The 27,998-nt window shown below is 49.2% G+C and overlaps 2 protein-coding genes across 14 annotated transcripts; one reads left to right on the top strand and one right to left on the bottom strand.

Moving 5' to 3' along the window:
- Positions 1-3: 3 nt before the first annotated feature.
- TXNL4B (thioredoxin like 4B) lies at positions 4-8,957 on the bottom strand. 11 transcript variants are annotated; one of them, XM_033218857.1, is made up of 5 exons: positions 8,686-8,956; positions 7,456-7,609; positions 5,648-5,812; positions 4,094-4,245; positions 4-1,894 (listed from the first exon to the last, which is right to left on the bottom strand). In XM_033218857.1, the coding sequence occupies exons 3-5, from the start codon at positions 5,777-5,779 to the stop codon at positions 1,729-1,731; spliced, it is 450 nt and encodes a 149-aa protein (XP_033074748.1). In that variant the 5' UTR covers positions 5,780-5,812; positions 7,456-7,609; positions 8,686-8,956; the 3' UTR covers positions 4-1,728. The 11 variants fall into 11 exon arrangements, with proteins under 11 accessions (XP_033074748.1, XP_033074749.1, XP_033074747.1 ...); XM_033218858.1 differs by lacking the exon at positions 8,686-8,956 and adding an exon at positions 8,146-8,214; XM_033218856.1 differs by lacking the exon at positions 8,686-8,956 and adding an exon at positions 8,063-8,175.
- DHX38 (DEAH-box helicase 38) lies at positions 8,275-27,998 on the top strand. 3 transcript variants are annotated; one of them, XM_033218850.1, is made up of 27 exons: positions 8,275-8,390; positions 10,611-10,952; positions 11,294-11,481; positions 12,121-12,225; positions 13,412-13,559; positions 13,693-13,811; positions 13,968-14,044; positions 14,494-14,649; positions 15,195-15,356; positions 15,828-15,935; positions 16,244-16,356; positions 17,816-17,953; positions 18,344-18,530; positions 18,688-18,873; positions 19,230-19,370; positions 19,767-19,877; positions 19,972-20,088; positions 20,257-20,364; positions 20,741-20,853; positions 22,382-22,590; positions 22,687-22,841; positions 23,271-23,426; positions 23,516-23,650; positions 23,845-23,970; positions 24,461-24,556; positions 26,008-26,129; positions 27,502-27,998. In XM_033218850.1, exons 2-27 carry the CDS (start codon positions 10,630-10,632, stop codon positions 27,584-27,586), a joined length of 3,684 nt encoding a protein of 1,227 aa, XP_033074741.1. In that variant the 5' UTR covers positions 8,275-8,390; positions 10,611-10,629; the 3' UTR covers positions 27,587-27,998. The 3 variants fall into 3 exon arrangements, with proteins under 3 accessions (XP_033074741.1, XP_033074740.1, XP_033074742.1); XM_033218849.1 differs by having other exon boundaries at positions 8,337-8,553; XM_033218851.1 differs by lacking the exons at positions 8,275-8,390; positions 10,611-10,952; positions 11,294-11,481 and having other exon boundaries at positions 13,356-13,559.

The following is a 27,998-nucleotide window of genomic DNA, read 5'->3' as shown; positions in this document are numbered from 1 at the left end:
GACTTAGGCAAAAAGAAATTTTATTCTTTCACAGAAATCTGAGGGAGGCAGGCTGAGTTCACGCGGGAGTTCAGTAACATCAGGGATCGGGCTCTTTTTGTTTTTCTTAGCATGTCAATGTTTTACCTGATGCTGGGCACCTCATGGGCCTAAGATGGCTGTTGTAGCTCCATGCATCATGATTAAACCAGAGGCAGGAAGTGTACGATGGAAGAGGACAGAGGTGATGGCCTCCCCCTCTCGTTTTGTCTTATTCCTGGAGTAACTCCCTCCTTTTATCAGCAGGAACACAAGTAGTGCCCAGCAGCCTTCCCTCTCTCCTGTATAAGCCAGAAGCAAGCCTCATGGCACCTCTCCCTGCAGAAAAGGGGTGGAATGGAACCCCTGGCAAAGGGGGATGGACTTGCAGTGACAGTGCTGCTCTGAACAGGACTGGGCTTCTGCTGGCGAGGAGGTCAGAGGCTGCTAGGCAGATCACAAGCTGCCTCGACCATGGTTCTCCAGCTCTGCGCCTACCCTCTCCTTCTAACAAATCTGTTTCAATAACCACCATGAGGTTTAAAGAGGGACAGTAACTTGCCCACGGTTGCACCAGGTGCCCCAGAAAAGTAAGAATTCCTCACAAAGTTATTAAAACAGGCAAATCCCTTAAGGGTGACATTTCTTTCTAACAATGCTGACATCTCTTTTAGTTTCGAGCCTTAGTAACACAGTTTTCTGCCTCAGGAAGAGGCAGCAGCTTCTGGGAAAAACCTGCTGCTCCTAAGGGTGGCTCATGCATTGTTTTACCTGAATAGAGTGGTGGAGAGTGAAGGTTCAAATTCTCACTTTTCATATTCAATTTTATAATATAAAAAATAATTAAATGGGCCAGGCGCGGTGGCTCATGCCTGTAATCCCAGCACTTGGGAGGCTAAGGCGGGCAGATCATGAGGTCAGGAGATCATGACCATCCTGGCTAACACAGTGAAACCCCATCTCTGCTAAAAATACAAAAAATTAGCCGGGCATGGTGGCGGGGGCCTGTATTCCCAGCTACTCGGGAGGCTGAGGCAGGAGAATGGTGTGAACCCAGGAGGCAGAGCTTGCAGTGAGCCAAGATCGCGCCACTGCACTCCAGCCTGGGCAACTCCATCTCAAAAAAAAAAAAAAGAGCCAACCAGGACAATGTTTAAAAGTCAGACCAAAAAGGCTCCAAAATAAAACAAACTTGTCTGCTCAATTATTTATTTGAAGAGAAACTACAGTAATACAGACTGGAGATGGGAAAGCATGAGGGATGTACGAGTGGAGGGATGGGCAAAGGGGTGTGTGTGTCTGAGTGTGAGAGTGTGTGTGCAGGCATGCAGCCAGCTAGGGTAGAAAATAAGTACTTTTGCTTCTATGGGAAGTGACTTTCCAGTTCACTTGTGTATCAAATGAACATGATTAAATCAAATTGTACTAGCCAATGTTTTGGAGGATTCTGTATTAAAGGAATAAAGAAAAACATTAGAAAGAGAAGTTACAAAAATCACCATGGGGAAAATGAACACCAATGACTTGGCTGCTCTGAGGCTTGCAGGGAGCAGACAGGCATCCCAGGTCATCAGAGAACCAGCGGGGTCTTTTCCTCAGGGGCCAGGTTTTCTACATGCAGGTATAACCTCTTCTCGTCTGGGACACAGCTGGATTCAGGTACTGTGTCAAGATGTGCCTTTTTCTTCATCTTTGACAGCAGTTAATGTACTAAATGTCTTGATAGAGAAGATCATATTTGGGAATATTCTTGGGATCAATAGGACTTTGGACAATAAGCTTCCCCCTCATTGCTCCTCGATAGATTACTTCAATCAAATCTATGAAGTCTTGTTTGGTTTTGAAGCTTCCCACAAACTTAGTGTGATCTGGAGATCTAGACACCATAGAAGAGAAACAACTGCTCTAAGAACTTTGAATAATCACTTGCTGAAGATTTTCAGGATAAACAAAATGAACAACAGCTTTGTTATTTTCTTCTTGTCAATGAGACTTCAGACATAAAGCCCAACATTTTTTTCAATCATTTTTTTCCATTTAGTAAGTGACTAAACCCAGTGCTGTGGGCCACTAGCATGAAAGCTCTGTCACATGAAAAGCTTCAGCTTCAAATCTATCGTCATCACAAAATCTATTTTTATCACTTCTCATATCACCAAGTGTTGGAGTGCACACTGTTTCTGCGTTTGCTGTTGTTTTTGCCTGGGCACCGTGCAAAGCCCATTCAATACTCACGGCCTTTAAGTTCTAGTCACTTACACTTTTGAGTGGTAGGTATTAAAAAATTTTTTTTTTAGAAAAGTACCTCAAACATCAGGTATGCTACTACACAAATTTTAAAGAAAGAAACAAAATCATCCATGAGGCCAGAGGTCACTTTTCAGTGTATATCCTTCCAATTGTGTGTGTGTGTGTGTGTGTGTGTGTGTGTATGTGCAGATACATACTTCTTTTTTCCCAACATTGGAAATTATGTCATACAAATTATTCAGTAATATGCTTTTTTCTGGCTAACATGTATTTCTTTCAGTTGTTAAATCTGCATCTACAACATCATATTAAATTCCTGGAAGTGTAATTACTGGGTTAAAAAGTTTACACACTTTAAAGTATTTGATACATAATGTTGAACTGGCTCCCTTAAAAGGTTGTCCCAAATTAATACTTACATCAACTGTGTTCCAGTAGAATAAACAGCTTTAAAATATTTTGTGTTTTTTGTTGTTGTTATTGTTGTTGTTTTGAGATGGAGTCTTGCTCTGTCACCAGGCTGGAGTGTAGTGGTGCGATCTCTGCTCACTGCAATTTCCACCTCCCAGGCTCAAGTGAATCTCCTGCCTCAGCCTTCTGAGTAGGTGGGATTACAAGCGCCCACCATCATACCCGGCTAATTTTTTTTTTTCTTTTGAGACGGAGTCTCACTCTGTTGCCCAGGCTGCAGTGCAGTGGCGCGATCTCGGCTCACTGCAAGCTCCACCTCCTGGGTTCACGCCATTCTCCTGCCTCAACCTCCAGAGTAGCTGGAACTACAGGCACCTGCAACCATGCCCAGCTAATTTGTTGTATATTTAGTAGAGACAGGGTTTCACTGTGTTAGCCAGGATGGTCTCGATCTCCTGACCTCGTGATCCGCCTGCCTTGGCCTCCCAAAGTACTGGGATTACATGTGTAAGCCACCGTGCCCAGCCACGCTTGGCCACACCCGGCTAATTTTTGTATTTTTAGTAGAGATGGGGTTTCACCATGCTGGCCAGTTGGTTTTGAACTCCTGACCTCAAATGATCCGCCTGCCTCGGCCTCCCAAAGTGCTGGTATTACAGGCGTGAGCCACTGTGCCCAGCCTAAAGCACTTTAAAACAGATATTTCACACACTTTCAAATAAAGACAAAAAGGGTACACAGATCTAGATAAGTGGACACCTCAACCACAGTAGAAATGGTCAGAATCATGGATGCATCCAATCATCAATATTAAGTATTGAGATGGTAACTGGATGGAGTTGGAAGGCATTAAATAAGACTTCATGTTACTTATTCTTGACAGGCTTTGCTGAAGAATGACTTAAAATTCTCTGAATGGCGACAAGCAGGAAACTTTGCAAGAGAGAAGCACATCTTAGTTTGCTGGAAGGAATGCTTCTTTTATAAATGCCACTTATCAGTCCAAAAGTTTAAGAACAATTACGTATTTTGTTTCAAATGAAATTCCTGGGAAAATTTTAAGAGTTCTTTATTTAGTTAACATAGCTATTTTATATTTTATAGACTGATGGATGGTAGTGCTTCGCAAACTGTACTATTTCTTCATACTTAAGTTGGAAATTAAAATTTGACAAATCATGTGTATGCACCATATTTTTAATTAAAAAAATAAATAAAATTTGACAATCATACCTGAAATACTGTCATTTTGTAGCAAGGCTTTGCATAAAAAATTAGAGAGTGCATCAATTGAGGAAACACTACTGATATAAGACTCACAGAGTCAACATCACATGCAAATAGGCAAGCCAGTGAAACTGCTTACCAAAGGAAACTTATAAGGTTGCAATAACTTCAGATCAACTGCACTTACCCATAATCCACTTTCATATGCTGTCCATTGAAGAAAAAGACAGTAGACGGAATATAACTGATGTCAAAATACTGTGTATAAACTGGAGTTTGGTCCACATCTACCAGGTATATAGCAGCCATTTTACTTAAGTCAGAAGAGGTCTTAGAAAGCTGTAAATGAGAGAGACAAAGGTTACAATATGAGAGGCAGCTAATGTTTCTTCTGTGAAACTTGTTACTACAACAGAGTATTTTGTTTGAAAAAACTCCTGGGCCAACAATGCAGCCCTTGTGGCTCCCACATTAGACACAAGGTAACCCCATCCTCCAGAGTCTCATTTGCTGCAGACCTGCAGACCGGGTTAGGAAGGAACCTTGGGAAACTGTATGAGGTTAAGAGGGTGACAGCATTGGGAGTATTCTTGTTTATTCATTGCAGAGCGAGACCTAACCCAGAACTAAGACCTCTTCCGGCCGTTTCTACTGCTGCCATCCTGTGTAAGAGCTAAGCGTAGAAATCCTTGGGGAAAACTGTGAATCTATTTCTTCCTTTAATTCCCTTCTTTGAATGTTTTTATAAAAGTAACCCATGCTCATTTAAAACAACACAACTTAGAAATATGTAATATGGATACTGAAATTCCCTAATGTCTCCTTCCTCCCAATCCTCCCAGAAATGAAAATCACGAAAATTAGTAACAGACACTTACATGACATTACTATGTGGTAACTGTCCTAAGTGCTTAACATTTGTTAATTCATTTAATATTACAACATTCTTAAAAGGTATATGCTATTAGAGTCCCCATTTTATAGATAGGGAAACTGAGGCACAGGGAGGTAAAGTAATTTGCCCCAGGTCATACAGCTCCTAAGCAGTAGGGCTGGGATTTGAACTTTGGCAGTGTGGCTTCAGTGTCTACATTACCGACCTCTGTGGTATTTCCTCCTCCCTACGGCTGAGGGTAGAATCCTCTGATCTTTTTTTCCCCAGGGCTAACACATCATACCCTCATAGTAACCACGGAAATGTGGATTTGTACACTCAGCTCTTACACGGGATGGCAGCAGTAGAAATGGTGGTAAGAGGTCTTAAGTTTTGGGTTAGGTCTCTCTGCATCAGGCACATCCTGGAGGCAGCACACGAGAAAAGATTATTTGCAGCTACAGAAAACTGAGTTCAAATCTCAGCTCTGCAATATAGTGGATCTGTGCCTGTGGGAAGTTACTTGACCCCTCTGGCATTTTTTCTCCCACTGGGAAATGGGGCTACTATTATCTTACTATTGCAAGCACTGAAAAGATAGTGTTCACAGATGCTTGTTAATAGTTTTCTGCTCTTCCATTGCATTGTTGGTGAAACAGCATTGACAGCTTCTAGTGGGTAAGGACATCCAAGACAGATTCAGCACACACAGATTTGGGGGTTTGGCTTAGGGCAGGCATACAATCAGCTCTTAGTGAACAAATGACCAGCCATATACCCAGCCCTGACTACTCCCTCTCATGTACTATTCAGATGCTGAAGTAAGAATATAGATTATTAATAAAAACCACTTAGACAGTCACTTACAATATCATCTAGCTGCAGACAGACAGGATCTTCATCTCTTCCAAACCTGAGAACCAACACCTTTTCAGCAGTACTTTTTATCGCCTGGTCTACTTCCTTTTTGCTAGTCAGCTTGGGCAGTAGGAAGCTCATCCTGAGATAACCCAAAAGTGAATCCTGTCACTCCTGAAACAAAGGTGCAATGTTTAAAGATAGTTTAGATTGGTCGGGCGCGGTGGCTCAAGCCTGTAATCCCAGCACTTTGGGAGGCCGAGACGGGCGGATCACGAGGTCAGGAGATCGAGACCATCCTGGCTAACACGGTGAAACCCCGTCTCTACTAAAAATACAAAAACTAGCCGGGCGAGGTGGCGGGCGCCTGTAGTCCCAGCTACTCGGGAGGCTGAGGCAGGAGAATGGCGTAAAACCCAGGAGGCGGAGCTTGCAGTGAGCTGAGATCCGGCCACTGCACTCCAGTCCGGGCGACAGAGCGAGACTCCGCCTCAAAAAAAAAAAAAAAAAAAAAAGAGAGTTTAGATTAAGTGTGTGAGCCCTCATTAAAAAAAATTAATTCACAGAGTAGCTAATGCATTCACATGGTATAAAAGAAACATCATAGAAAGGTAATACGGAGTTTCCCTCTCCTTGTCCCTGCTCCTTGTGCCCTGTTTTCATTGCTCCCTCCCCGGGGCCAGATAACTGCTTTCATTAGTTTCTCACGTATCTTTCAGAGTTTTGTTATGCATTCACAAAAAAATACAAATATGTGCTACTATATTTTTTCCCTCTCTCTCTCTCCCCCTAAAAGATAGCCTATTGTATCAGTGTTTCAGCAAGAAAGGGATGACACTCTCAACTTTGGTAATTTGAAAGCAGTTCAATTAAGGCAGTTGTAGAAAAACAACAGGGTAAAGTGTACTACTTTGGGGCTAGTAACAGCGGGATGCTGTACCCATCCCTAGGACATGGGAGGAAGGAGCCATGGGAGGAAGCAGTTATAAGAATTGTGTGGCAAAAATAGGTGACTGGAGAGGACAGTGTATAGGAGGGCGGCCTGCTGTTAAGTGTTGCAGCCATTGTCCTCCCTCGGACCTCTGCTTGTGAAACCACTGGCTGACTCCAACTGGAACCAGAGGGCAGGGGCCTGTTGAGGCAGGCAAACCTCCCCGCCCCAGAACAGTCTAGAGGAGGATGAAGAATGGTTGTGGAGGGACCAATGGCAGATGTTCGGTGTACACACTTTATCTACTCTTCTGCACTTTTCATTATTTCAAACCTAACCTGTGAAGATTGTCCCATATCTCTATATAGAAAACATCCATATTCTTTGTCATGGCAGCATATTATTTCTTGCATGTGTTGTTACACATTTTAAACAGTCCTTTATTGTGTACATTATATTATTACAAATCCTGGCTTAAAGATTCTAGGTGCACCTCATTACATGGCAAACACATCAGTTAGGAGTGTGTGTGAAAACTACAATTCCATAAACAAATCATAAAATGCTGAGGTACAAGGGGCCTAATTCAACCCCGTCATTTTACAAACTAGCTTGCTTACAGTTGCACTTCCTGTTACAATGACAAAGACTAGAATACAGGCCACCAACTTTCTAGTCCAAAAGAAGAGGTACAAATGGACAGTAAATACATTTGAAAAGTTAAGCTTTACTAGTAAATTAAAAGGTATGTGTACAAGGTCACTGAATTGGCGAAAATTAAACAAGACAGTGGCACACAATAATGGCAAGAGTATGAATGTAGGGACAGACACAGGGAGTCCCTGCAGGAATGCAGGCACAAAATCTTTCTGGAAAGGGGACATACTCTTTGACCAATAACTCCACTGCTTTCCTCTTTCCCTCTCTTTTTCTGAGACGGGGTCTCGCTATGTTGCCCAGGCTGGTCTCAACTTCTCAGGCTCCAGCAATCCTCCCGCCTCAGCCTCCCGAGTAGCTGGAACCTCAGGCGCGCGCCACAACTGCAGAAACACCAAAAAAAGAAAAAAACTTTGAACTCACTTTTGTACAAAACCTTACTACAACGTATTCCACAAAAACAACTGGAAATAAATATCCCCAAACACCATCAGTGGTCACCTCTGCGTATGAAGGCATGGGTGATTTTTATTTATAGCGGGGCGCGCATCGCTGTTTTCCAAAATATCCGATATATGTATTCAAAGTCACCTGTGTTACGCTGCTCCTGGCCCACACGCGCTAGGGACCGTAGCACTTACCTTAGTTGTCCACGCCGCCTCCCTCCCTTCCACTTTGTGACTGTCGGCAACCCCTTCTCGGTAGAGCCTGGGCGCGGACGGCTCCCTTCATCAGCCCCAAGCCGGGCCGAGCCCTAAGGCCAAGTCACCCAGGACCTGTTGCCTAGCAACCCTCGTGGCCCCGCTAGCGGGAAGGAAGCCGAATAGAAAACGCACAAGCACAGAAAACAAACTCCCGGTGGTCGGTCGGCCCCCGCTCAACAGCCCAATAAACAGAAGAGCTTCTAGTCACCGCCCACCTTGCTCGGCTCTGACCGGAAGCTAGGCGTCACCTCCGCCAGTGTTAAAGATGTCGACCTTTTTCCCCTCCTTTTCCTGCCCCCAGTCTAGAGGCGGGATGTCGTCTTTTAGACTAAGAGTGATTGGTCACAAGGAGACTCGGAAGTGTCTCTGATCAGAGCCCCAGAGGAGGCCTTGAAAGCCTGTTCGCGTTCCGTTCCTCACTTGGATCCAGGAATCGGCGTGTTCCAGACTGCTCTCTATGGTAGCTTTGGGCGGATAGAGGGGGCCGCGCAAGGTATTAAGGGACAATAATGGCCGCTTTCAAGGTGTGGATTTTAGCTCCTTGAGCCTGTCTAAGCGAGGGGTGGCAGCGCCGGCGCCCCAGAATCCGGGACAGAAGGGTCCCAAGAGTCGCGCCTGGTGAGGTGAGAGTCCCTTCTTCCTTCCTGGCCTGCCCTTCTATAATCATGGCGGCTCCAGGCGGCGGATATTGGTTCCCTGATTAGGTCCGGGCCCCAGTTTGGGGAGTTCCCTGTCACCCACCTTGCCTTACTCACCTCAGGGATGCTGCAGCCGTCCTGCCCGCCTTGGCCTTCCTCCTTGCTCTGGTCAAATCCTGCTGCCTGGAGCGGCCTCCATGAGATCCAGGAATGCTGCCTGGAGTGGCCTTGCTCCCTCTCCCAGGCCTCCGCTGTAACCCACCCCAGACTGTCTCCGAGCCCGAGTAGGGCTCCTTGTGTCTTTCTCTGCTTTCTCACAGTGTTATTTATACCAGGCAATCTGGTGGGCGATCTCTTCTACTAGAACGTCAGCTTCAGGTGGGCGGGGATTTTTTTCTTGTTCTCTTCTCTGTTGCTGTCGCCGAGAACAGCAATTGGCTCAGGGACGCCCTCAGTGAGTAATTGTTGAATGCGTGAATCTAGGTTCTTTCTTCCCTGGCTTTCTCGTACCCCTTGTAGTTTCTTTGCCATTAATTCTTCTCAAGAATCTTGCTCTTTAGCTCTTCTTTGCTCTTCTCAGCAGCTAGTTAAGTCCTGTCTGGCTGCCTCCTTGTCCTGTGTTGCTGGAATCTTCCTTTGCTGTCTCCAGAAATGTTTGGGTTCCTGTTCTCCTTTAATAAGTTTAAATTAATTCATTTTTAAATTTATCAAACGCTTATTTTGCTAGACATTGAGCTACAGCAGTCAACGACACATCCAGTGTTCTCTCACCTGTGTAGAATGGCAGTCCAGGATACATTTCCTGGTTTGGACAACTATTGAGCAGAGCCTGTGTATCTTTACTTTCTTGTGTGGATTTCCTCGTATGCATACAGACGTCACCAATATGCAGCTTTCTTTTTTCTGTTCTGCCTGATGGCATTTTCAAAATGTAACTCTTTTTTCTGCATTAATACTATGTGTCCAGTCTGTTTGGCAATACTCTATAGAGCTGTGCATTTAATTAGAGTTTGGTAAAACATTCTGGATTCTGGTGGCACCTCCTTTGCTTTGCTGACTTGTTGGAATGAGAGGAATTATCCAAGCACCGACAACTATGTTCATGAGTGGCAGATGTGTAGTGAGAGGTAAAGAGAAGCTTGTTCCAACTTGAGTGCCAGAAGTCTTGTAGCCGCTTAAATACTTCTCAGTAACACCTTTTCCTAACCTAGTATTTTTCATAAATATTTTTGGTAAACATGGATTGTTATTAAACTGATTTTGGCTGCTGTGAGTAAATTGTTTTCTGTAAAACGCAGCTAGGCTAAGAAAAGCCACTAAAGTATGGAGAACATGGATGGTAGCCTTCTGCCCCATCTCTGTGCTGCTGTACCTGTTGTTTAAAGAGAGGAAGAGGTAGAACTCACGTAAAGAATGGGTGAGGGACCAACAGTATATAGGAGGATAGCAAATAATATAATGTAGCAGTTACATTCATGTTAACTCTTATGGTTACATAAAGAGCTACTCTTTATGGTTTCACATACACTTTTTGTTTGATTCTCACAATAGCTTCATGGATTAGATAAAGTAAAAATTATTTCCATTTAATAGATATGAAATTATGGTTAAACAAAGATTAAGTTATTTACTTACCATCATACAAGTAGAAAGTGTCAAGAGCCTGGTTTCTAATTGAGGTTTCTGACTCTGATTTAGTGGTATTTTCCCTACACCCCTGTTACAGATGACATCAGGCTCTAGAAAGTATCCCTTAGTGAGGCCTTTTATTGCCTCTTGGATCCTTGTGGGGGATGGGGAGGAATGTATGGGGTGTGTGTGTGTGTATCTATTTTGGTGTTTGTTGGGGGTTGGAATAGGAAGATCTTTGGAGATTGTCAGTGACTTGATGGAAAAGTCTTGGAGAGAGGCAGCAAAAGTAGTCCTGGTCTTAGGGGGAGATGGGAAAGGTTAATCACCTAAATATAACCATAACTGCATTTATTCTGCGATATGGTAGAGCTGAGCCTTTTCCAGTACCAAATGGTTTGCCTTCCTTCCAGAGAAATCCCAGATCCTGTGATGGGGGACACCAGTGAGGATGCCTCGATCCATCGATTGGAAGGCACTGATCTGGACTCTCAGGTTGGTGGTCTTATTTGCAAGACCAAAAGTGCGGCCAGCGAGCAGCATGTCTTCAAGGCCCCTGCTCCCCGCCCTTCATTACTGGGACTGGACTTGCTGGCTTCCCTGAAACGGAGGGAGCGAGAGGAGAAGGACGATGGGGAGGACAAGAAGAAGTCCAAAATCTCTTCCTACAAGGACTGGGAAGAGAGTAAGGATGACCAGAAGGATGCCGAGGAAGAGGGCGGTGACCAGGCTGGCCGAAATGTCCGGAAAGACAGGTAAAGGCTTAGGATGGGTTAGCCCATAGGGAAGCAAATGGAGGCTGGAAAACAACATCTCATGTTTATCTCTCAGTTTTCCTGTTGGAGATTTAGAGCTTTATGATTTTATTTTGACTCTGTAATATTGAAGGTAGGTAGGAAGTTGTGGGGAAAAACAAAGGTGACTAAAGACTAGATGGTAGAGGTTACAAATGCCTTGGATTGTTGCCATATGTGAACCTGCTGTCCCAGGGAGAGAAAGTGGAAAAGGAGAGATCACTTGTTTGGACAGCCAAAGGTTTTAGGGCAGAGTTTTTCTCCTATAGAGGGGCCCTTACCAGTTGCTCTCCCTGTTTCAGACATTATCGATCTGCTCGGGTAGAAACTCCATCCCATCCAGGGGGTGTGAGCGAAGAGTTTTGGGAACGCAGTCGGCAGAGAGAGCGGGAGCGGCGCGAACATGGTGTCTATGCCTCATCCAAAGAAGAAAAGGATTGGAAGAAGGAGAAATCGCGGGATCGAGACTATGACCGCAAGAGGGACAGAGGTAAACTGTCCAGCACATTTCCTGTTGTCCATTAGCATTTGAATAAACATGTCAGCCTTTTTCTTGTTGCAGGAGTCTTTGCAACACCCATTTATTAGGGAGTCCTGTTTGCATGATGTCCGCCTGAGTAGTTTTGACCCTGTTGGGATTGGGAATAGCAGTTTACATAGCTGCTCTCCTTGAGTGTGTGGTCTTTGTTTTATTATGATAAAGGAGATAATGGGTAAATATGTACAAGAGACCAGCGTTTCTAATAGTATTGGTGATAGAGAAAGGACAGTGCTATGGAACAAAGCTAGACAAAAAAAAATCCAATGCAGTTCTTGTTCAGTATTAAGTTTTATAGCTGATAGAATTGTAACCATTAAAAAAAAAGATTTACTGTAAACTTGTACTATTATTTTTTGAATTTTTGCTGGAAAATAACTGTTACTGTGGGTTTGAAACTTTCTAGGCAGTAACTATTTTTCCCCCTTGGGAGAATGGGCATAGGTGAGTTTCAGGAGTCTACGGATCACATTCGAGCAGTGCAGGTTGCACCTGTGAGTGAGTGGGCAGCCTGTGTCCTTTCTCTAGGGTGAAGATGGGTGTACCTTAGGATGGGGTGCGTGTTTTTAAGCTTTGTGTGACTCTTCATAGATGACCGGGATAGAAGTAGGCACAGCAGCAGATTGGAGCGAGATGGAGGGTCAGAGCGTAGCAGCAGAAGAAATGAGCCTGAGAGCCCACGACATCGACCTAAAGGTAGACTCACTGTTTTGATGGCTTGTGAGGATTCCAGTGTATAAAAGGCAGAGTGAGTGACTCTTGTCTTCAGTGAGATTGCTGAGGCATTGAGTCAGAATTCCCGATTCCACCATGAACATCTTGGGATAGTTGGTTCTGAGTCAGGTGGGCACGGCTTTGCACTTGGGGTGGGTATGGTTCCTGTAAGGTGAGAGGCTGGTTTGCTGAATGGCCAGTTTTCCAAATGGCAGGAAAGAATAGGGAGCTTGGCTGGGCGCGGTGGCTCAAGCCTGTAATCCCAGCACTTTGGGAGGCCGAGACGGGCGGATCACGAGGTCAGGAGATCGAGACCATCCTGGCTAATACGGTGAAACCCCGTCTCTACTAAAATATACAAAAAACTAGCCGGGCGACGAGGCAGGCGCCTGTAGTCCCAGCTACTCGGGAGGCTGAGACAGGAGAATGGCGTGAACCTGGGAGGCGGAGCTTGCAGTGAGCTGAGAGCTGGCCACTGCACTCCAGCCTGGGTGGCAGAGCAAGACTCCGTCTCAAAAAAAAAAAAAAAAAAAAAAAAAAAATAGGGAGCTGGAGGTAGAAGGGTTTATTAAAAAGAACTATTTATATCCCAGAGGGGTGTATTTGTAGAGATAAGTAAATATCCCTTAAAATGTTGTCATAAACACAGAATGAAAACTGGACCATTGGCCAGGTGCAGTGGCTCGTACCTGCAATCCCAGCACTTTGGGAGGCTGAGGCAGGCAGATGACTTGAGGTCAGGAGTTCAAGACCAGCCTGGCCAACGTGGTGAAACCCCGTCCCTACTAAAAGTACAAAAATTAGCCTGGGGTGGTGGCAGGCACCTATAATCCCAGCTATTCGGGAGGCTGAGGCAGGAGAATCACTTGAACCGGGAGGCGGATGTTGCAGTGAGCCAAGATCACACCACTGCACTCCAGCCTGGGTGACAGAGCGAGACTTCACCAAAAAAAAAAAACAAAAACAAAAAGAATAATATATCCTGGACCACTAAAAATTGAGATATCTTAAAAAACTGTCAAAACCGATCTTACCCATTATAGATACATGCAAGGTTTAGAAATAGTAAAAGAAGTAAATTTGGGGAATTGACTTTTGGCAACTGGTTCTAGAGCCATGTCGTGGTTAAGTGAGATGTTTCCTGTGGATGTGTCTTCTGTGGCCCCAGATGCAGCCACCCCTTCAAGGTCTACCTGGGAGGAGGAGGACAGTGGCTATGGCTCCTCAAGGCGCTCCCAGTGGGAATCGCCCTCCCCGACGCCTTCCTATCGGGATTCTGAGCGGAGCCATCGGCTGTCCACTCGAGATCGAGACAGGTGATGTTCTGGGCAGAGCAGCCCAGTTTCGCTGGGTGGCGGTAAGGAGCCTCGGCAGGGAGAGCAGATGGCGGCCAGTAGGACATGGCTTAGCTTAGTAACAGTTTTGTGATGCTGGTGCTGCTGTTCCCAGGTCTGTGAGGGGCAAGTACTCGGATGACACGCCTCTGCCAACTCCCTCCTACAAATACAATGAGTGGGCCGATGACAGAAGACACTTGGGGTCCACCCCACGTCTGTCCAGGGGTCGAGGTGAGGCCTGGGGGCGGGAGCGGAAGAGCAGGCTTGCTCGCCCTCGCGAGGATGAGCAGGGGCTGCCCTTCTGGAGCTGCCTGGTCCTGCAGATCTTTCCAGGGCCTCTGGGGATAGGCCAGGGCATGGACTGACCTGCTCCCTGTGCTCCTCCAGGAAGGCGCGAGGAAGGCGAAGAAGGAATTTCATTTGACACGGAGGAGGAGCGGCAGCAGTGGGAGGATGACCAGAGGGTAAAACTTTATACCTCTGAGGGGCTGATTGAGGCTGGTGGCCGTCTGTAAATGGGTGACCCTCTAGCAGGACTGGGCTTTGATGAGGGTGCACCTGAGCCCTGTTCAGCCCCAATGTCCTGGAGTCTCTTTGCAGAGACCTAGGCGGCAGGTGAACCCTGTCACTCACTGCAGTAGGCTGACCTAACTTTTCTGTTATATGTTGGTGCCACCATGTGGTAACTCTAAGAAGTGCTGTTGTGATGGGCTGCCCTCCAGTCCTGTGTAGTCTCCCACTGTGGTTCTCCTCCAGACAGCATGTGGCTGCAGGGTGGACTCTCCAGCACCCCCACAAGGGTAGCTCCACTGCAGTAGTGACTTCCTACCACACGTCTCCTCCTCTGTTGGCCATGTCTCGTGCATAACCGTGATGTGTGCCTCACTCCCTTGCTTCACCTCCTGCCCTGCAGCAAGCCGATCGGGATTGGTACATGATGGACGAGGGCTATGATGAGTTCCACAACCCACTGGCCTACTCCTCTGAGGACTATGTGAGGAGGCGGGAGCAGCACCTGCACAAACAGAAGCAGAAGCGCATTTCAGCTCAGCGGAGACAGATCAATGAGGTGAGGCAGCCTGCAGAAGTTGGAGCAGATTCAGAGCTGGAGGTAGAGCACGTGGGGAAGCAGCAGGTTATGCCCAAGTGAGGGCAGCACAGCTTGTCCCCTGATTGCCGAGAGGACCAGATCCTCTGGAGGTGGAAGAGGAGTGGGTGATGAGCCTTTTAGTAGCTTAAGGGAAGCCCTGGCTCATACTTCTCTCTTTTGCAGTACTTCCTTGAGGGGAGGTGCTGTTGATGGGAACAGGCGCGTTGGGACCTGCCTCTGTGGTCTGTGTTCTTTGTGTCTCTGATGTGGCCTGGGGTGCTTACCATTCACGTGTCCAGCCAGAGGTTCTGATTTCGATGAAAGGTGCTGCTTTTTGGAACAAAGTCCTGCAGGTGATTTGGGATCAGTTCCTCTTCTGTCTTTGGAGCTGTGGGTAGAGGCCTGTGACATCTTGGCAGCCACCAGTGGCCTTCTGTCAGGACTTGATGTGTGGACACCTCGTAACCTTTCAGGACGACTTTTGGGGTGGAAATTTGAGTATGGCTCCCATTGTGTCCTCACAGGATAACGAGCGCTGGGAGACAAACCGCATGCTCACCAGTGGGGTGGTCCATCGGCTGGAGGTGGACGAGGATTTTGAAGAGGACAATGCAGCCAAGGTGCATCTGATGGTGCACAATCTGGTGCCTCCCTTTCTGGATGGGCGCATTGTCTTCACCAAGCAGGTGAGGCTCCTCTGTGGCCAGGGACAAGACAGCTCAGAGAGACCTGATATGGGCCAGGTGCAGTGACTCATGCCTGTCATCCCAGCACTTTGGGAGGCTGAGGTGGGTGGATCATTGGTGACCAGGAGTTCAAGACCAGCCTGGGCAATATAGTGAAACCCGTCTCAAAAGTACAAAAATTAGCTGGGCGCGGTGGCAGGCACCTGTAGTTTCAGCTACTTGGGAGGCTGAGGCTGGAGAATTGCTTGAACCTGGGAGGCAGAAGCTGCAGTGAGCAGAGATCACACCACTGCACTCCAGCCTGGGTGACAGAGCAAGACTCTGTCTCAAAAAAAAAAAAAAGGCCTGATGTGGAGACAGGAGAAAGAGAAGGGAAAAATAGTCCTGAACCATGAGAGTGTGGCAGTGCCTTTCACAGGTAGGGCTCTTGCTGACTTTGACGGGCGTTGCTCTTTCTACCCACTGCTGCAGCCGGAGCCGGTGATCCCAGTGAAGGACGCCACTTCTGACCTGGCCATCATTGCTCGGAAAGGCAGCCAAACAGTGCGGAAGCACAGGGAGCAGAAGGAGCGCAAGAAGGTTGGTGTCTTGTCACCGGGGCCGGGAAGTGTATGCGTATTTTTTTCTTTTTTTTTCTTTTCAAAAGTCTTATTAGGTCCACAGATAGAAGGTAGGAGTCCCCTCTATCAAGTCCTTAGTCATGACAGCTGCGGGGCCTGGTGTTGGGAGAGCTGGAGGCTTGAGGCTTGGAATGCATGGCTCAGTGCCACCAGCGCCCTGGAGGAGTTTACCACCTGCATGGTGAAGCCTGCTCTCCCCTGGGATGGATTTTCCATTGCCCACAGTCATGTGGCAGGATGGAGCAGACGGACCTTTTTCCTTTTCAGGCTCAGCACAAACACTGGGAACTGGCTGGGACCAAACTGGGAGATATAATGGGTGTCAAGAAGGAGGAAGAACCAGATAAAGCTGTGACGGAGGATGGGAAGGTGGACTACAGGTGGGCAGCCTTTGCCAGCAGCAGAGCAGCCTTGTTCCAAAGATGAGGGTCCCGTGCAAGCAGTCGCGGCAGAACTCATCGACTTTGTGGCTCCTGAGTGGGAGACTCTTAGGATGCCTGTCTGCATCTTCCACTCTCTCCGGTCCCTTCCTCCTGGTCTCTTCACTGTCTTCCACTTTTCCTAGATGTGATTCCTGCTGCCCCACTGCTTCCTCTGGTACTGGTGTTGTGAGAGAAAGGAGGCCCAGGGAGGTTAAGTAACTTGTCTGAGGTCACCCAGCTCATCAGTGAGGGAGTCGGGATCAGACCCAGGCCATCCCACATCAGAGCCACTCTGCTGAAGTGCATCCCAGGAGTTCAGTGTGGGCCACTGGGTTTTAGTCCCTTAGATTTCAGTTCACTATAAGAACTGCTTTTAAAAGAGGTTCCAAAATAGAAAGGGTTATCTTACTGGCCAGTGACTTCTCTGTTCATAGAGGCATCTAAGCAGATGCTGAGTTGGGATTCCTGCGTTGGGCAGATAGGTGGCTGGACTCATCTGTCCCTCAAGATCCTCATTCTTCGAACGCCCTCATGTTCTACTGAGCAGTCATCCGAATTAATATTTCTCTCTACTCCTGTGTGAGATGTCCAGATGAGAAGTTGATACTATTGATCAGCTCTTATTCATCTCTAGTTAACTTTATTCCTTAGGTATTAGCTATTGGGTGACCAGGAGGGACTGGGTGAAATTAGAAATAGGAAGCTCAGCAGAGCATGGGGCGGCAGATCAGACAGGAAGTCTCTGGGGAAGGGGTTGGGGAGGAGTCTGTGGACAGTTTGGAGCACTGAACTGGTGTCTTTTTGCCAGGCAGCTTTGAGAAAGTGACAGTGCTCTGTGTCTCGGGTGTGTTCACATATCAGACATTGAGAGCTTTCAGTAGAGGTTGCAGGTTACTGTTGAGTGGGGCTGTTTTCACAATTGTTTGAAAACAAAGCCGTACAGACTGTGCTTTCCTGCTGTCCTGCCAAGAGGAGGGAGGAAGTTGGACCCATGTCGTGTGCTCTGCACCCTTACCTCCTCCCAAGGCCTGTGTGGCTATTTTAGCCCTTTAGGTGCTGTGCTGAATTTGCCTGAGGGTATTTTCTAAAAGTGTGTGACCTGGGGATTGATTTCCACCCCTCTTCTGCTTACGCTGTTTTGGTTGGAGGGTTTGCTAGCGTGGTAATCTGTAACCCTCCGATCCATGTTCAGCTCTGTTGGGCCCTGTGGTGTTGAGTGTGTTGTGGATGATGGATTCTCACATGGCAGTTTCAGTCCTGAGGCCGATGAGAGCCATCTCAGATTCCCTGGCTGCTTTGGTGTCTCAGACTCTTGCCGAAGTCCTCATTCCTGAGCGTAGGAAGGAGGGCAGTAACCCAATCAGGAAGGACAGCATGGGGCACCATACAGGGTCTTTAGGCTGCTATGTGTTCCTAGGACAGAGCAGAAGTTTGCAGATCACATGAAGAAAAAGAGCGAAGCCAGCAGTGAATTTGCAAAGAAGAAGTCCATCCTGGAGCAGAGGCAGTACCTGCCCATCTTTGCAGTGCAGCAGGAGCTGCTCACTATTATCAGGTAACTTCACCTGGGGCCCAAGAATCTAGTGTCAAATCAGGGGTGCCCTTGGTCTCCCATGTTTACCCAGGAGCTCTTTTTCTTTTGTGCATTGCACCCAATGGAGAAGGGAAATAATTTTTTCCTCTGACCTCATGCCTGGGGTACACTGCACAAAGTAACGGGATGGCACCATTTTGTTTTAGCTCACCTGTTTAAACCTCACTGTATTCCAGACGTTTCCGGTGGTATCTGAGTAAGAGGCTGTTTTCCCAGTGAAATTCTCCCTTCTAAACTGGCATGCTCCCTGGATAGCTAGTCACGGGGATAGGAGGTAGCGGAGTCTTCTCGAAGGCTGGGCGTTGGCCTTCCACTTTGGCTGATAAGTCCTTTGCCTGCTTGTCCTTGTAGAGACAACAGCATCGTGATCGTGGTTGGGGAGACAGGGAGTGGTAAGACCACTCAGCTGACACAGTACCTGCATGAAGATGGTTACACAGACTATGGGATGATTGGGTGTACCCAGCCCCGGCGTGTAGCTGCCATGTCAGTGGCCAAGAGAGTCAGTGAAGAGATGGGGGGCAACCTTGGTGAGGAGGTGAGTGGGCGTGGAGGCTGAGTCATGTTGGTATTCCCTGGTAGCTTCCACCCATTTGTGCCAAAGGGTGTGATCTGCTAAGACCTGGACCGCAGTATGGGGTGTGCTGGTGGTGAGCTGGTGGTCAGGGCGTGTGAGCCATCTTTCTGACCTCCAGGTGGGCTATGCCATCCGCTTTGAAGACTGCACTTCAGAGAACACCTTGATCAAATACATGACTGATGGGATCCTGCTCCGAGAGTCCCTCCGGGAAGCTGACCTGGATCACTACAGCGCCATCATCATGGATGAGGCCCACGAGCGCTCCCTCAACACTGATGTGCTCTTCGGGCTGCTCCGGGAGGTGAGGGCTGTGTGGTTTGGTCTCTGTGCGCATGGGGTGTTGACCAGTGCACCACCAGTAGCTAGTGGGGTGCTCCAGGTGGGCTGAGGGGTTCTCTGGCAGGCCAGAGTTTCCTGAAGCCTCTGGTTGCAGAGTTCATATTCGGGTTGTAGTTTATGCTGTTCTTGCTCTGCTGAGGGTGACTCGGGGTTTTCTGGGCAGTGGCTCCATTGCTTCAGTCTTCAGGATTGGTAAGAATCGAATAGGCCTGTTCGTCAGCTTTGGCTTCTGTTTCCTCGGGGGTGGTGCCGATGGGACTGGGGGGCAGGAGCCAAGGGTCCCCACCATGGGGGCTTCTTAGCTGCCTCTGCTCTCAGGTGGTGGCTCGGCGCTCAGACCTGAAGCTCATCGTCACATCAGCCACGATGGATGCAGAGAAGTTTGCTGCCTTTTTTGGGAATGTCCCCATCTTCCACATCCCTGGCCGCACCTTCCCTGTTGACATTCTCTTCAGCAAGGTATTGAGGCCACTATGTTACGAACTGACGCTTCCGTGCCATGCACTTCTCTGATGAGAAGCCGGCTGGGGGTGGAGGGTGGGTAGGGGACTGGGTTGGAGAAGATTTCTTAGGGCCCATGGGGCAAATGGGGCAGCCTGCAGCTCTGGGGCTCAGGGGGACCAAGGACTCTGCTCTGGGTGAGGTTTCGTTTCATTGTTTCTTTGGGGCTGAAGTACAGGGCCCAGGGAGGCGCTGTGCCTTCTTGTAGAGGCCTCGCAGTCAGGCCCATCTGGAGGTGGCCCTTAAAGTCCATGGCTGCAGCCCAGAGCAGTGCCTGGGCCACAGGGCTCCCAGGGGATGCCTGGCCTGCGCTTCTAGTATCTCCCTCTGACTGTGTCCACACTGCTGTTGCAGACCCCACAGGAGGATTACGTGGAGGCTGCAGTGAAGCAGTCCTTGCAGGTACACCTGTCGGGGGCCCCTGGGGACATCCTTATCTTCATGCCTGGCCAGGAAGACATTGAGGTGCGTGCCTTGGTCACAACTGTGATGAGTGGGTGTGTCCTGCATATGAGAGGTTAGGGTTCCAGTGTCTCACAGCTTCTCCCTGGGTTCTCAGGTGACCTCAGACCAGATTGTGGAGCATCTGGAGGAACTGGAGAATGCACCTGCCCTAGCCGTGCTGCCCATCTACTCTCAGCTGCCTTCTGACCTCCAGGCCAAAATATTCCAGAAGGTGTGACAGCAGGAAGGTCCAGGAATGGCTCCGGGAGTTCTCTAAAGGAAGCGAGAGGGGATGTGACTGTCCTGGCAGAGGGTGGGCTAGGAGGTGGGCTTTTCCCCCTCGTGGAGCCTTTCCTGTCTTGAGGGACTCATTTTTCCCTCCCTGTACGTCCTGCTCTAGGCTCCAGATGGCGTTCGGAAGTGCATTGTTGCCACCAACATTGCCGAGACGTCTCTGACTGTTGATGGCATCATGTTTGTTATCGATTCTGGTTATTGCAAATTAAAGGTAAGAGAAGACATGGGAGTAAGGGCTTGGGTCTTCACTGGAAGCTAACTGAGCTGCGGGATGGGAAGCCAGGGCCTCGCTCTGGCCCTGGGATGTGGGGAGCGCGTGGAAGTGGTGGTGGTGGTAGGAGGCTCACATTGACTCACTGTGCTTGGTTCGTTTAACTCCTCTACCTCGATGAGGTAGATAATTTAACAGTAGAGCTCACAGAGCTGGTGTTTGTGGGGAAGACTTCTCAGGTGTTCATGAGAATATTTCTAGAGGCTCCTAGCTCTTCCTCTGCCATGTGTAGCATCCAGGGCTTGCCTTTGTCTCAGGCCTACCTCCACTTTCCCTTCATTCTGTCCTTTGTCAGCTCTTTGCCATCCCCTCCTAGGTCTTCAACCCCAGGATTGGCATGGATGCTCTGCAGATCTATCCCATTAGCCAGGCCAATGCCAACCAGCGGTCAGGGCGAGCCGGCAGGACGGGCCCAGGTCAGTGTTTCAGGTAGGAGCCCTGTGCTAGCCTGCTTTCCGGGGCAGCGCCGGGGTTGCTGAGCATGGAACCTGGGTGGGGGCGGGCAGGATGCTAGCCCTAGAGTTGGTCCCCAAGGCTGGAAGCTGCTGGCAGGGCTGCCACTTGATAGTCCTTTCATCCTACGCTACTGAGGAAGGAAGGAGTGGCTTTCCAGGGAGCTCTGAGGTCTGAGGCCAACTTACATGGATGTAGGCAGACATTCAGGTAATGACAGCCTGCCTCCTTTCAGAGGGTAGGTCTGGACAAAAGATGCCATTGGTTCTTTATTTCTATTGTTCTCTTTCCCTGTTTTCTTTTCTTTCTTTTCCAGTTAGAGACAGAGTCTTGCTCTATCACCCAGGCTGAAGTGTGGTGGTACAATCACGGCTCACTGCAGCCTTGATCTCTTGCACTCAAGTGAGCCTCCCACCTCAGCCTCCCAAATGGCTGAGATTGCAGGCAGGCACCACCACACCTGGCTAATTTTTTTCATATTTTGTAGAGATGGGGTCTTGCTATATTGCCCAGGCTGGTATTGTGAACTTCTGGCTTAAAGCAATTCTCCTGTCTTGGCCTCCCAAAGTGTTGGCATTAGAAGCGTGAACCACTGTGCCTGGCTCCCTGTGCCCCTTCTTTGTTCCAATTAAAAAAAAAAGTGTATTCACTATAGAGCATTAGTGACTATAGAAGAATATAAAGAAAATAAAACCCAGCCATGATTCTAGTCCCAGGCCCATTGGTTCCAGAAATGAAACAGATGGCTGGGCGCGGGGGCTCATGCCTGTAATCCTAGCACTTTGGGAGGCTGAGGCGGGCAGATCACAAGGTCAGGAGTTCAAGACCAGCCTGGCCAATATGGTGAAACCCCATCTCTACTAAAAATACAAAAATCAGCTGGGCGTGGTGGTGGGTGCCTGTAATCCCAGCTACTCGGGAGGCTGAGGCAGGAGAATCGCTTGAACCTGGGAGGCAGAGGTTGGGCGATAGAGCGAGACTTCGTCTAAAAAAAAAGAGAAATGAGGCCGGGCGCGGTGGCTCAAGCCTGTAATCCCAGCACTTTGGGAGGCCGAGATGGGCGGATCACGAGGTCAGGAGATCAAGACCATCCTGGCTAACACGGTGAAACCCCGTCTCTACTAAAAAATACAAAAAACTAGCAGGGCGAGGTGGCGGGCGCCTGTAGTCCCAGCTACTCGGGAGGCTGAGGAGGAGAATGGCGTAAACCCGGGAGGTGGAGCTTGCAGTGAGCTGAGATCCGGCCACTGCACTCCAGCCCGGGCGACGGAGCGAGACTCCAGCTCAAAAAAAAAAAAAAAAAAAAAAAAGAGAAATGAAACAGGTAAGAGGCCCCAGAAGGAATTGGCAGGTTGGAGTTTTGAATAGGTGGAAGTCAGTGAGTCACTGAAGTAGGGGGGTGGGGAGAAGAAATGAGAATGTCCTCCCTCCCTGTGGGTTTCATCTGTACTGGCTTGCTGTGGGGTTTCCTTGTGGTGAGAAGATGGGGTCTTCTCCCCGGCAGGCTCTACACCCAGAGCGCCTACAAGAATGAGCTCCTGACCACCACAGTGCCCGAGATCCAGAGGACCAACCTGGCCAACGTGGTGCTGCTGCTCAAGTCCCTTGGGGTGCAGGACCTGCTGCAGTTCCACTTCATGGACCCGCCCCCGGAGGACAACATGCTCAACTCCATGTATCAGCTCTGGATCCTTGGGGCCCTGGACAACACAGGTGAAGTGGTCCCGGGAGCCTCATGGGTGCTGGCGCTTGACTTCCCTCTTCCCTCTACTGTCCCATCAAATATCTGGGTTTGCTCATCTCTCCTAGGTGGTCTGACCTCTACCGGGCGGTTGATGGTGGAGTTCCCGCTGGACCCTGCCCTGTCCAAGATGCTCATCGTGTCCTGTGACATGGGCTGCAGTTCCGAGATCTTGCTCATCGTCTCCATGCTCTCCGTCCCGGCCATCTTCTACAGGCCCAAGGTGGGGCAGCGGCTGGCTCTCCTCTCTCCCCAGAGGGCTCGAGGAAGCGTTGGAAAGGGGAATGGCTTCTCTCTGTATAACTGAAATGGAACAGAGGGCAGAATCAAAGTTTCTGAAGAATGATTTTGCTGTTCTCGGTTAAGCAGGTTGGGGTAGGGGAAAGGAAGGGCTGGGCCAGTGGTTCTCAGGGAATGCTTTGGAAATTTGCAAGAGCATTTTTTATCTTCTGGTATGGTTGCTCTTGAGCCCTCATGTTTTAGAATAGACCTTTTTAAAAATTATTTTTGTTTTTCTCAAATTGTCAGGGCAACCTATTGACATGTTTGAAGTTTTGTGTGTGGGTAGGTGGTAGTGTTAGAACCTCTGGGATGTGCTCAGTGGGCTTGCACCCCCCTGTACTTAGAGTGAAGGTTCTTTTTCCCTTCCTAGGGTCGAGAGGAGGAGAGTGATCAAATCCGGGAGAAATTCGCTGTCCCTGAGAGCGATCATTTGACCTACCTGAATGTCTACTTGCAGTGGAAGAACAATAATTACTCTACCATCTGGTGTAACGATCATTTCATCCATGCTAAGGCCATGCGGAAGGTAGGGGTGGTGGATGAGCAGGATACTGGGATGAGGGGAGGGTCGGGAGGGAAGGAGGTCCCTCCTGGCATCTCGGTGTCCTGCCCTAGGTCCGGGAGGTGCGAGCTCAACTCAAGGACATCATGGTGCAGCAGCGGATGAGCCTGGCCTCGTGTGGCACTGACTGGGACATCGTCAGGAAGTGCATCTGTGCTGCCTATTTCCACCAAGCAGCCAAGCTCAAGGTGAGCCCAGGAGCCCAGTGGGCCCCTCCCGGCCTGATACCTGTATGAGGGCAAAGTTCATCCTTTCTCCTGGTGCGGTTCTGCAGAGCTGGGCTTCCCCCAAAGGCTGTGTCAAGACAGCGTTAAGGGATGGGGTAGCTGCCCAAATGGGTGGTGTTTTCCTGACACGGCTGCCTGTTGTGTCTCCTCCCTAGGGAATCGGGGAGTACGTGAACATCCGCACAGGGATGCCCTGCCACTTGCACCCCACCAGCTCCCTTTTTGGAATGGGCTACACCCCGGATTACATAGTGTATCACGAGTTGGTCATGACCACCAAGGTGAGTCTTTTCCGAGGCACTTGCATAACGCAGGCCCCCTGTCTGGCCAGGCTTTGAAACCCTTCGCTGCCTTCTGGCATGAGCTTTTAGCCTGCGAGCCTTAAGGCCACATGCGTTGCTTTGCGGGGTGTGCGAGTTTAGTTTTCATTTGGGGACTTGGGGAGGCTCTGCACAGGGTTGACCTCTAGACTGCAGTGGCCTCAGCTGTATGGGCGGGATTGTTCCCTACTTGCTGCTTGGGATGAGCAACCCCTCTTGGTGTCATCAGTAGGATTTTCAGAGGGGTTGGGCCTTTTCTCTTAGATACTAGGGGGCATTTTCTCAGGTGTGGAGGAGTTTGGATGGGAGTATCTGGGGTTTTTCCCTTCCTTTTTTCAGCCTTGCAGGGTCAGGGATTGGCCCCTTCCCATGTGGCTCCTAATTATGGAACCACTCTGAGGGGGACATTGGCCCTCCTGTGACCCTCACCTCCCTGCCCTTCTGCCCACAGGAGTACATGCAGTGCGTGACCGCTGTGGACGGGGAGTGGCTGGCAGAGCTGGGCCCCATGTTCTATAGTGTGAAACAGGCGGGCAAGTCACGGCAGGTGAGGTTCTGTGCTCTCCGCGGGGGTGCTGTTGGCTTGTGGGGTCGATGTTCCTTCCACTTGGTATTGAAGACTTGTGATCATCCAACCCACTTACTTCTCTCTGCAAACATAAAGGCTGCGATCTAGCAGGCTGGTCTGTGATTCCCCACCACCCACTCCAGTTGTTTGGTAGGCTGAGCCTTTAAAAACAAAACCAAAAAACTAATTATTGAAAAGTCCAAATATTCATAAAATTGGGAAAAACAGTACAACAGGCCACCAGAATTCAATGCCGTGCCTCTATAATTGTCAACATTTGTTCAGTTTCACTATTCCTACCCCCATCCACACACATCCATTTTTTTTCTGGAATATTTTAAAGCTTATCTCATATATCATATTATTCATCCATAAATACTTGAGTATGTGTCTCTGACTAAAAGGACTGAAAATTTTAAATATAACATCTGCGCCATTATCACTCATAAAGAAATGAATACTGAATGTCACCTAAGTCTCCAGTCTGCGTTCGGATTTCTCCATTTGTCTCAAAGATAACTTCTTACGATCGATCTGCTTGAATTAGTATCCACACATTGCAACTGCTTATGTGTGTTAACTGTTTCATTCTAGAACAGGCTCCACCCCACGCTTTTTCCATGACATTGATGTATTGGAGCCGCCAGGTCGTTTGTCCTGTCAGATAGTCCGTATGATGTATTTGCCTCATTGCTTGCTCACAGTGGTGTCAACCTGTGCCTGTGTTTCGTGCACTTGCTGTAAGCTGGTGATGAGTCCAGTTGCTCGATTAGATCCTGGCTCAGCTGTGTGTGGCAGGGATGCCTGCATGTGGTGCTCTGAACCTCCTCTCAGATGCCTTCAGGAGGTGTGTGAGGTCTGGTGGCCTCACCTTTGCTGTTGGGAGGATGGATGAGGGGCCACAGTGGTGGCAGCCTGCCCCTTCCCTGATAGGTTTCCACTGCTCCTCCATCTCCTTGGGGTTTTAGTGTCTGTTGATGGCCGTCACCTAGATCCATATTTAGGGTTGCAAAATGGTGCTGGGCTTTGGCTTACCCCTCTTGTAGCATCATTCTCCCAACACCAGGCTCCCCTGCATCTTATGCCTGTCCATTCCAGCCAGCAGGTAACATCTTCCCTGTTTTTCTATACTTCCTGGCATAGTTGTGAACTTGATTTTTCAAAAAAGAAGGAAATGTAAGTACTTCCTGGACTGAGGGATGACTGAGTTAGGACTGATTGTCCTGTGTTTTGAGTCAGTCTTGAGTCAATGAAAAAAGCAGGCCTCAGCTGTAGAAGAGAAGGCGGCTTTGGTACTGGGGCAGGCAGCCATGTGGAGCACTGGCCTGGTGGTTGCAGTGCCTGGTTTTTTGCGGGGACTTGGGTGCTGACAAAGCGTCCTTCCTTAGTGGTCCCCAGTAGGCTCAGCCAGGTCTGTCCCTCTTCAATAGGAGAACCGTCGTCGGGCCAAAGAGGAAGCCTCTGCCATGGAGGAGGAGATGGCGCTGGCCGAGGAACAGCTGCGAGCACGGCGGCAGGAGCAGGAGAAGCGCAGCCCGCTGGGCAGTGTCAGGTGAGCTCCAGCCTTGGGACTCTGGCTGGGGTGGCGCCCATCCCAGGAGGCTGCCAGAGACCAGACCCTGATGCAGGGTCAGGATTTATGGGAAGGTACATGTGTGAAGGCGAACTGGTGACAGAAGTTGCTTGTGCATTGGGTGGTCCCTTGGACATGTGGGAGGAGTTCCCCACAGTTTTAAAGGGGCGACTGTACGCCTGCAACTCCCAGTCATCGGCAGGGATTCAGGGCTGAGGTGGCCTGGAGTAGCAGGGTGGGTCTCACAGCTTTACTCACAAGCGAGAGGGTTGGAAACCACAGTGCAGTAGGGAGAAGTGCGCCTTGGGCTTCCGTGTCTGTGCTGGTCCCTGGAGTTAGGCCAAACTTGACAGGTCGCAGGCACAGTCCTCCGTGAGACCACCCTCACTTCAGATACCAGCTGCAGGTGTGGACACCATCCTCACTTCCAGCCAACCCTCTACAAATTTGGGGACCCCTATGGACCCCTGCAGGTTCAATATTTGCTAGAATGACTTCCAGAACTCCGGAGAGTGCTGTACTTACCATATAGATTTCTTATACCAAAAAGGTATAAATTAGAAACAGCCAAAGGGAGAGATGCATAGAGCAAGGTCTGGGAGGGTCTCAAATGTGAAGCCTCGTTTGTCCTCAGGAACACGTCCCCACGTGGCACACTGATGCATGACAGTATGACAGGTTATCGCCAGCCAGGAAGCTCACCTGAACTTCAGTGTCCGGAGTTCTTATCATCGGGGTTCGGTTCTAGGCATGAATGACTGAATCATTGTCACGTGGTAGAGCTCAGCCTTGAGCCCCCTCTCCTCTCCAGAGGTGAGGCTGATAGCACGTGGCTCAGAGCACCAGTGCTAACCCCATGCCGAGAGGCCAGCCCGCCTTGAGTCATCTTGTTGGATAAACTCAAGGGGCTCACCAAGAGTCACTTCATTAGCATAATCTCTCAGAAGAGGGCTGAGGGCCCCCCATGAAGAGCAGACACTCCAGTCACTTGGGAAATTCCAAGGGTTTAGAGTTGCCTCCCAGGCATTGGGGACAAAGGTAGGCTGCTGCGCAGTTGGAGTGGTGGCAGTGAGGTGGAGGGAAGCTGCTTTTGTAGCTCCCCTAGGGGCTGTGGGAGTTGTTGTTAAAATCTGATCTAAAGCATTTCGGAATGAGTGAGCTTCCTTGATTACATCCCCAGTCGAACACGGGGGCGGCAGGGGAGTGGGAATGTGCCAGGGAGGAGATCCCTCGGCCCCAGAGCTCCCCACCACGGGTTAGGAACAGTAAGTCCTGGGGCTCTGCATCCTCCTGCCCTCCCTGCTGGGGGTGAGGGCACGGTGTTTCCTGATCCCTCCTGCTGTGTCTCCAGATCTACGAAGATCTACACTCCAGGCCGGAAAGAGCAAGGGGAACCTATGACCCCTCGCCGCACGCCAGCCCGCTTTGGTCTGTGAGCTGAGGCTGTCCCCAGAGAGGATGGCAGCAGGTATTGGGTCCTGAGCCCTCTGGCAGGAGCCCTGAGGCTGCGGACAAAGCCCTTTCATCTGAGCACTTTCATCTGCGCACATCACGGCCCCCTAGGGCAGTTCCTGCTGGACTAGACTCTGTGGCAGAGGAGGTGGAGTTCTTCCATGCAGGAGTGTGGCATGGCAGGAGCCAGGCTGCAGAGCATCCGAGATGCTGCCGGGAGGTGGCTGGAACCATTGCATCCAAATAAACTGACCCAGGACACTTGGCGTATGTGTGACTTGGTTGTGGCTGTGTCTTTTTTAATCCTTGTGTAAAGCAGCAAAAAAGACCTAAAAGGAATTGTAATTTGGTTATAATTCAGGATTTGGAAATAAATTTATTATTTGTAAAACATGA

The sequence above is a fragment of the Trachypithecus francoisi genome, unplaced genomic scaffold (assembly GCF_009764315.1).
Source record: "Trachypithecus francoisi isolate TF-2019V2 unplaced genomic scaffold, Tfra_2.0 Lachesis_group10, whole genome shotgun sequence".
Taxonomy (NCBI): Eukaryota; Metazoa; Chordata; class Mammalia; order Primates; family Cercopithecidae; genus Trachypithecus; species Trachypithecus francoisi.
The sequence above is the reverse complement of the archived record's forward strand: the minus strand, read 5'-3'. Positions and strand labels throughout refer to the sequence as shown.

Coding starts and splice junctions, on each gene's coding strand:
- TXNL4B (XM_033218859.1), bottom strand. CDS start 5,779: ATGAGCTTCCTACTGCCCAAGCTGACTAGCAAAAAGGAAGTAGACCAG. Junction 4,246..5,647: donor GTCTGCAGCTAGATGATATT/GTAAGTGACTGT, acceptor TCTCATTTACAG/CTTTCTAAGACCTCTTCTGA. Junction 1,895..4,093: donor CATATGAAAGTGGATTATGG/GTAAGTGCAGTT, acceptor TATGGTGTCTAG/ATCTCCAGATCACACTAAGT.
- DHX38 (XM_033218850.1), top strand. CDS start 10,630: ATGGGGGACACCAGTGAGGATGCCTCGATCCATCGATTGGAAGGCACT. Junction 17,954..18,343: donor GAGCTGCTCACTATTATCAG/GTAACTTCACCT, acceptor TTGTCCTTGTAG/AGACAACAGCATCGTGATCG. Junction 22,842..23,270: donor CCATCTTCTACAGGCCCAAG/GTGGGGCAGCGG, acceptor TTCCCTTCCTAG/GGTCGAGAGGAGGAGAGTGA.